Source organism: Olea europaea, chromosome 11, assembly GCF_002742605.1.
Source record: "Olea europaea var. sylvestris chromosome 11, O_europaea_v1, whole genome shotgun sequence".
NCBI classification, from domain to species: domain Eukaryota; kingdom Viridiplantae; phylum Streptophyta; class Magnoliopsida; order Lamiales; family Oleaceae; genus Olea; species Olea europaea.
The window spans coordinates 10,482,717-10,491,979 of NC_036247.1; the positions used below are offsets into that span (position 1 = coordinate 10,482,717).

At 35.5% G+C, this 9,263-nt stretch overlaps 1 protein-coding gene across 1 annotated transcript; it reads right to left on the reverse strand.

Annotated features, from left to right (window-relative positions):
* Positions 1-3,242: 3,242 nt before the first annotated feature.
* On the reverse strand, positions 3,243-3,674 carry LOC111404445 (uncharacterized mitochondrial protein AtMg00810-like). Its single transcript, XM_023033252.1, has one exon. The coding sequence runs from the start codon at positions 3,672-3,674 to the stop codon at positions 3,243-3,245; it is 432 nt and encodes a 143-aa protein (XP_022889020.1).
* Between the last annotated feature and the right edge of the window lie 5,589 nt (positions 3,675-9,263).

Below are 9,263 nucleotides of genomic sequence, written 5' to 3' on the forward strand. Positions count from 1 at the left end.
AGTCTAAAAAGGTACTCTTTTGAAGCCATCATTACATTGCTTTATGCACTCTTTTGTTTTTTTATTTAAGGGAGGATTTTTTTTATTTAATTTCTTCTGAATTTTGTGTTTTATTTGTAAAAATATGACATTGATCTATAGATTCGACGACACTATGTCGACAATATTGTAAATGTGTCATTTATGAAGGCTATTGTAGTAGAACGCAATAATCAACTTTATCGATCATTTTGCCATGGTCTATGATTGACAATCGAGAGGGTGAACCGGCGATGCTTCAGATGCTAAAATGAATCTCAACAATTGGAAGTTGGGAGAAGGGATGTCGAAATCACTGCTTGACATGCTACATAAATGGTTTGAAATAAAGTTGGATAATGATAGAGTTCATAGCCGTCATTGGAGATTCATTGATCGGCCGTTTTCAATGTGATTGATAAAACATTTGTAATTGGCGGTGTTTGCCAAATTGACCAGCTCTGATTGCCTTCACGAGTCTTAACGATCTCAATGTCATACACATTTATTCTGCACATTTACTATAATCATATCCATTCTTGTTGCATGATCATGTACAATATATTTCGGTATAGCATGAACTACACAATTAAGCATACATGACGATATCAAATTAATTATGTACAGTATCTTGTTACTTGCAAATGACATTAGAATACTAGGTTGCGAAGGATGTTGTTTCGACGATCATGTCATACAAAACCACGACATTGGAACAATTCGAAAGCTATTGTGGGGGTTCAATTCCTGAAACATTAAATTGGACTCCTTGTAGACGCAGTGTACATACAACTCTTATTCCCTGACTTGCTGTAGCACATTCCGCGATTTACCTCCCTCATGAAACTCTAGAGGCGGGGCGTTGGGAGCCTCTAAAGTTGGGGTTCAACCTTTTAACAATTCGAAAGGTACGGTCATATCCTCAATTTATTGTTACTTCTACCTAACCAACAATGATAGTTCGATGATTTCTTTTTACTTTATCCCACCCTAATTCATTTTTAGTCTATCCTAATGATAAAAATTAGTTTTTCCTTTTCAATTTCTGTTGACGAAATGAATATTTAAATTTTCAAAAATTAAAAATATATAATTTGAAGAAGGAGAAGTGCAGTCAAATATATGCGAATTGTGTTTGCTTATTGATTTTTTTAAGGGAAATAAGGTGTACACGTAGAATTTCCCTTTTTTTTAAACGTTAGTCCCCTAAATTCTGGTATAGGTCCTCCTTCCTGCCATCCCCAATAAATAAAGAAAAAGTGACAAGATATAGCAATGTAGAGCAGGGATAGACCTCGGTCATATAGGGTTAATTGGGTTTTTGAAAAAAAAAAATCTCTGTTTTTTTTTTTTTTTTGAATGTCAATGTTTAAAACAACATTATAAATATATAATACTATCGACAACGCCAAATTCAGCTTTGTGCCTTTGTCCTTCTCTCCGAATTTGTCGACTGCAGACTGTCATTACCATTTATGATTTAGCCACCGTTTGAAAGTTTGATTGTGACCCTCTAGCTCAACTGTCTGGGTCCGCCCCTGACGTAGAGTGAGTAGGCTTGAATCACCAGATAACTGCTAGTAGGAGAAATGTTGCAAATAGCTTAGATGAAATTTACTGGATCACTTACTTTAGGTAAGTGATGTGATGGGTTGGCCACCCGTCACATTAGCCTAGGAACAATAAAGAGCTCGTCTAAGAGATGAAGTTACCTTTTNCACCCCTCAAATTGATGCTGCCATAAGCATCAATTTGCAACTTTCAACTGTGACAGTGATAATACTTGTGTCCACGAAGAAGAAATCCAAACTAGAGTAACCAACTTTGAAAATTAGTGACGACGAGATGCCAAGAACAACAAATAGTGCAAAAATAACCGAGAACTCCAAACCCACTCCAGAGAGCTCACTTCCTAAGAAGAATTTTCAAAAGAAATTCACGAAGTGCGTCGTTACACGCAGTGAGCCCTATCTGTAGGAGAACTTGGCCAAACACATAATTCGTGTTTCGATAAAAGTTCTAATACTAATACACCGGACAAGATTCCAACAATATATCGATGGCCAAGATGCTGTAGTTGGAAGAGAGAGATAAATTGAGACAAAATGCTTATAGCATTCAAAATGTCAGGCCGAGTTGCTGTGAGATACATCAAGCAACCAATTAGACTTCTGAAATATGCTTGATCAATCTTATCCGTTCCATCTTCTTTACATAGCTTTTCCTTTTGGTTCATAGGAGTGCTCATTTCTTTGCATTCTTCGAGTTTAAACTTCTTCAAAATCTCCTTGGTGTATTTCTTCTGACACATGAAGACTTCATGTTCATTTTGTTTAATTTTCATTCCAAGAAAGAAGGTCATCAAACCGAGATCTGTCATCTCGAAAGCCTCCATCATTTCCTTTTTGAACTCTTCAATCAAATTTGTATTACTTCCCGTAACTAGAAGATCATCAACATATATAACCAAAATCTCCATGCCAGCACACTTTACACATAGCGTGGATTCTGACAGGCTTTTGACAAATCCAAAACTCAACAAGTGCTCGTCAATTCTGCTGTACCAAGCTCTTGGAGCTTGCTTCAAATCATAGAGAGCCTTCTTAAGAAGATAAACCTTATCTTCTTCACCTTTCTTCACAAAGCCTTCGGGCTGCTCAACGTATATTTCTTCTTGGAGAACTCCATTTAAGAAAGTAGATTTAACATCTAGCTGATATACTCTCCAATTTCTTTGTGTTGCTATTGCAAGAAGTAATCTAATGGTGTCTAGCTTGGCCATTAGTGCAAATGTGTCAGAGTAGTCTACTCCAAAACTCTGAGCATAGCCTTTAACCACAAGCCACGCCTTGTGCTTGTTGATGGAGCCATCAGCATTGAGCTTGGTTCTGAACACCCATTTGACCCCAATGACTTTTCTATCTTCAGGTCTGTCAACAAGCTGCCATGTCTTGTTTTTCTCAATCATATACAGCTCCTCCTTCATTGAAACCATCCAGTTTTGATCAAGTTTTGCATCTTCAAAACCTGCAGGCTCACAAACTGTAATGTTGCATCTCTGATAAATATCAGAAAGCAATCTAGTGCCCCTGACTAGAGTATCATCCATCACCTTATTTTGCCAATCTTCATAGCTTTGTTCAACCGTGTCTTGAAGAGGGAAATTGAGCTTCAGGTCATTTGACGCTTGATTAGTTTTCCTTGCTTCATCCCAGTTCCATTCTTCATCTTCTACAAAATGCTTGATGGACTGTTGCTGTTGCAGCTATAAACTCTGCTTCAGCAGTGGATTGAGCTACAGTTTCTTGTTTTTTTGAGCTCCATGAGATAACACCAGAACCAAGTGTGAAACAGTAGCCTGAAGTGCTCCTCATATCATCAATGGAACCTCTCCAATCACTATCTGAGAAACCAACCAGCTTGAACTCTTTGCTCTTTGTGAATTTAAGGCCAAAATCACATGTGCCTTTAACATATCTAATCACCCTCTTTGCAGTCTTGAGATGCCATTCGCTTACACAATGCATAAATCGAGACAAAATGCTTATAGCATTCGTTGCTGTGAGATGCATCAAGCAACCAATTAGACTTCTGAAATATGCTTGATCAATCTTATCTGTTCCATCTTTTTTACATAGCTTTTCCTTTTGGTTCATAGAAATTTTATTTATACGTCTATTATTCATAATTTAACAAAAATGTCCAAAACTTTCTGATAATATCCAGAATATCCCTAAAAGTTTCCAACAAGAGATCCTTTGACGTGATTAATTGTATGGCTCTTGAGAGAAATGAGTGACGAGATATTATCGCTCCTATATGTCCCATAAACCTTGGCCGATAGCCTAGGTTTTGCCTAACCCACTGCTCAAAAATAGATTATACACAAGTCAGTTCCATTCTTCATCTTCTACAAAATGCACATCCCTGCTGATGACAATTTTCCCAATTTGTGGCTGGAAAACTTTGTAAGCTTTGGTGACATTGCTATAACCAATGAAGATGCCTGGTGATGCCTTCTTGTCCAATTTGTCACGCTTTGTTTGTAGAATGTGAGTAAAACACAAACAACCAAATATTTTAAGAAAGTTTAGACATCGTTTGTGTCCATACCAAGCCTCGAATGGTCTTATTCTTCACAGCTTTTGTGAGAAGCCTATTTTGCAAAAAAAAGCAGTGTTTGCTGCTTCAGCCTAGAACTACTTTGGTAGGTTCTTCTCATGTAGCATACATCTTGTCATCTCCAATATGAATTTGTTCCGTCTCTCACTTCATTTTTTTGCGGAGAGTATGGAGTGGTTAATTGATGCTGGATGCCTTTCTCCTCACAAAAACGGTTGAATGATTCAGAGGTGTACTCCTTGCCATTGTCTGATCTAAGAGTTTGAATTCTACGGCCACTCTCATTTTCAACTTTGGCTTTAAAGTTCCAGAAGACTTGAGCTACCTCTGACTTGTGCTTCGAAAAGAAAATCCAGCACATATAGGTGAAATCATCAATGAATACTACATAATAGAGACTACCTTTCAAAGAAGGCGTTCTTTGTGGCCCTACAATGTCTGTATGAATCAATTGCAACTTCTTTGATGCTCTGCATGTTGCCTTGGGAAATGGTTTTCTGCTTTGCTTACCAAACTGACATGCCTTGCAATTTGGTAAGTGTTCATCAAACTCAGGTAGATCACTTGCCATTTGTCTTGCTTTCATTTGCAACAAGCCTTGATGGTGATAATGCCCAAGTCTCTTGTGCCAAATCTTGGTGATATTTTCTTTGATTAAAAAGACAGCTTGCTCCTTCTCTAGTGGATTAAATGTGAAGCTTTTTCCTTTCATTTTTACCTTAAACATGTTTTGACCAGCTGCATCCTTAATTAGGTAGTTCTTGTCTTTGAAAGTAACTTTGAAGCCTTTCTCAATTAGTTGACCAACTCTTAAATAAACTCTGTACCTGAACAGCTTGGTATTGCAACAGTGTCTCATCCTTTCACTGCTATGTGGTCTCCATTTCCAATTCTGACTTTGGATGTCTCAGCAGGCTTCAAGTCCACAAAAAGCTCCCTGTCATGAGTCATGTGATTTTTGCAGCCACTGTCAGTTAGCCAGCATTCACTCGAGTCACTGCTTGAGAAACATGTTGCAACAAAAAGCCGATCTTCCTCCTCTTTTCCAACAACTTGGGCTTCTGCTTTTTGTTGCTGATTTTTACTCTTACAAATTACAGCTTCATGTCCAAGTTGATTACATTTACTGCACCTTGCATTTGGTCTTCCCCAACACTTGTAGGGTGGATGACCTTTCTTACCACAATGCTTGCATGAAGGATAATTTCCTTTTGAGTTTCCTGCCTTGCCTTTGTTGTAGTTGTTTGCAGTATTTTCTCCATTTGTTGGTTGATCCTTCTTGTTCTTCCTGTAATCATTATGTTTGGCTGGCAGTGCACCTTCAGCTATTCCATCTTTTCTCATGATTCTTCGTTACTCTTGTGCCTGCTAGGCATTCAATAATTCTGCCAAGGTAATCTTGGACAGGTCCTTAGTATTTTCTAAGGTGGTTATTGTTGCTTCAAATCTATCGGGCACAGTTACAAGAATTTTTTCAACAATTCTTGAGTCAGTAAACTCATAGCCAAGCAATCTTACTCGGTTTGCTATGTTTAGAAGCCTGTCAATGTAGTCCTTCATAGACTCTGATTCTTTCATCCTTTGCAACTCAAAATCTCATATGAGATTCAGCACCTGCATGCCTTTGATTCGCTCATCGCTTTCATATTCTGCCTTGAGAGAGTCCCAGATAACTTTGGCTGACTTTAGAAACATAATCCAAGTGAATATGGTCGAAGAGACAGTAGCAAACAAGCAGGTCTTTGCCTTTGATTTATTTGTTTTTCTATCCTTGTGATTTTTAGTGTGTGCCATCGTGGGATTGTTTTGTGAAGGTGGAATTTCATGGTCCTATTCCACTACTACCTAGATATCAAAGGCTTCCAGATAAGTTTCCATCCTTACAACCCAAATCTGATAATTTTCACCTTCGAAAACTAGAGGCGCGATTGATGAAAAACTGGTTTCTGCGTCCATGACAACCACTTGGATTCAATCTTAAAACACTTACAGGTCCCTTAAGAAGAGAGCTCTGATACCAATTGGTATCTTTTGATTTGAAAAACAGAGAAATAATATTTGTTGTAGAATGAAAAAAACAGTTAGAGTAATAATAGAAGAACAAAGAACTTTCTTCTAATAGAGAATATTTTTTGTACTTCTCTAAATTGCAATTTAAAGCAGAAAAACATAACTAATCACTAACATAATGGACCTAGAATTAAGCCACAATTAAACACACTACTGCTGGAAACGACAAACTCCTAAAAACTAGGGAACAAACTATGAAACAATCAAATTAAATAAAAATAGCTTGAAAAACGTGTTAGTCATCTAAACACTACTTCTAACAAAATCAAACTAAATATGGTAATAGCAATCTATCTATATATAGTACAATCATAATTATAATATGTTACAATCTTCTATGATCTCCGTAATCTTTATTTAACTTCATTAACAACTTGTGGTGTTGGCCGCCTTCAAAACTATGGCACTTCGAGGTGAACACCCATTCAAACAAGTAGGGTAATAGTAAGGGTATCACTGGGGCCGAGCCATGAAAGCATGAGCTCGGCTCGTCCAAAAATGGGCGAGCTCAGCTCGCGAGCACGCGTCATTTTTTTGAAGCAAATAGGTAAATTGGAAAATAAAAAAGTAATTTTAATTTTTAAATCATGAATTTTTTATATAAAAAACTAGGTAAAAAATTTAAACCCTCCTCCTTTATTCAGGTTTGGGACGGGCTACTTAAATTTAGAGTAGACGGAGTTAAAAATTGTGTTGTTTTTTAGTTTGTTCATGTATAATTTTTTAAACAAAATTTGAAACAGTATTAAAAATTATTTTTTCAAGCAACGCTGCGCGTCCCCTTGCATATAATCTTCGAAGTAAGTCCCTTCTAAAAATTGAAAGGGTAATTGAATGCCCTTTCAATTATCAGAAGTCTTCACTTCGAAGATTATATAGAAGTCTTTCACTTCGAAAATTATATATAATCTTCGAAGTGAAAGACTTCTAACAATTGAAAGGGCAATCATTCGATTACCCTTTCAATTTTCAGAAGGAATTTACTTTGAAAATTATATGCAAAAGTACGCACAGCATTGCTCCAGTTAAGAATTTAAAATGTAGACATATAGTAGTAATAGTACTAAGTACTAACAAAAATTTAACTAAATTGGTGGAAAGAATTTTTTTTTTTTTAACTAAAAGAGATAGAAAAATAAAAATGAAATCTTCATTTTTTTTATTTTTCTTTTTAAAATAGATAAAAATATAAACTCTCTTCTTTTATTCGGGTTTGTGACCGGCTATTTAAATTTTCAATAGGCGGAGTTAAAAATTGTACACGAACAATTTATTGTAGCGTGTAAAATTTTTTTAAAAAAATTAAAAGTAACGATAAGAAAAGAAAAGTTTCATCAATATAATTAAATCAAATATCACTTACTTGATGACATGCAATTTCAGCGTATTTATCTTGTAGTGGAAAATGAACCGCCTGCCAATTCTTAACGCACATTAACGCTTCTAAATATCTTCTTCCAGTCGGCTCCTGAGTTCGCTCAAAACTCTTTTACCTGCACTAAAAGCAGACTCATAAACAATAGTGCTAATCGGAGGTGTCAGTAGATCTTTTGCAATCGCAGATATAACTAGCCAACGTCGTTCATACCTTCGCCAGAATTCAATTATTTCGTCTGAACTTTTTTAATTGTTTTATCTGTTGGCATATTCTGGTTGAAATAATCAATTAATTCAGCAGGCAATGCATTATGGCTTGAGCCTGTAGATATTTGATGAGAATGAGATACAGATGGTGACGACATGGCAGTGACAGTAGATGAACACATTACAGATGAATCATATCTATACGAATTAATGCCTTGAAATAAATTAAATATTTTCGCATCTTTTTCTTCAATTTCAGCGGAAGGAGTAGGTGCAGATGGTACCCGACTAATATTGGTACTCATTCGGTTAGCATATAATTCAGACATTTCACATAATGTTTGCTCTAAATTTCTATATGTGATAGGTATATCAAATATTAAGGCGTTTGAAATTTGATCAATTATATATTTAGTTCCCGATCGGGGGTTCATCACGTATGCTAAAGGAAATAACATAGGCAAGTCTTCCCAATATTTTTTAAATTTTAATTCTATAGCAATTATAACTTCACTAAAATTAGGGTCATTTTTGTATTTATGAAATGTTCTTATAATTATATAAAGACGTTCAAGCACCATACAGTTGGTGGGATAGTGAACGTCCGATAAAATCTTAGTGGTTTCATAAAAAGATGTCAATATTTTTTTAACTTTCAAAGCTATTTGCCAATCACGGTCAGTCAACATACCCTTGTCATCACTTCAAACATGTTTATTGCTATAAAAGTCAGTTATTAAATGTTCAAAACATTCACATGACTTTAATAACAAGTAAGTAGAGTTCCACCTATGACCTACGTCGCTAACAAATGTTTTAACATTTTGCACTCCTATTTCGGCACAATAATCCTCAAATGCTTGTTTTCTACTTGAGGAGATTGTGATATATATTAGTACATTCCTAATATTTTGAAGTTCGTCTTTTATGTGTTTTAAACCATCTTGAACAATTAAATTCAAAATATGACATACACAACAAATATGAAACAAATACCCACCAAAATCAGGTTGCAATATCCTATTCAATTTATTAGCAATTATTTCATTAACACTAGCATTATCGAAAGTAAATGAACGAATTTTACTTTCGCAATGATATTATCTAACAATACTAATAATAGCATTAAATATATTATTAGCGTTATGAGGAAACTCAATAATTCTAAAAGTAATAATTTTTTTATGCATGCACCAAAGTGGGTTTATATAATGTGCAGTTGCAGCTTTAAATGCTCTTTTATTAATCACTTCTCATATATCCGAAGTTAAATATATGACACCCCCATATTTTTGCAAATCCATAATTAATTGTTGTTTTGTTTCAGTAAAATATTGTATTGTATCGGAACAAATAGTGTTTCGACTTACCCCAACGTACCTTGATTGCAGATATCCTTTCACATACGAGACGTAGTGTTGGTTGTCAATTAATGCCAAAGGCAACTCAGCACCAGCAACAAGCTTTAC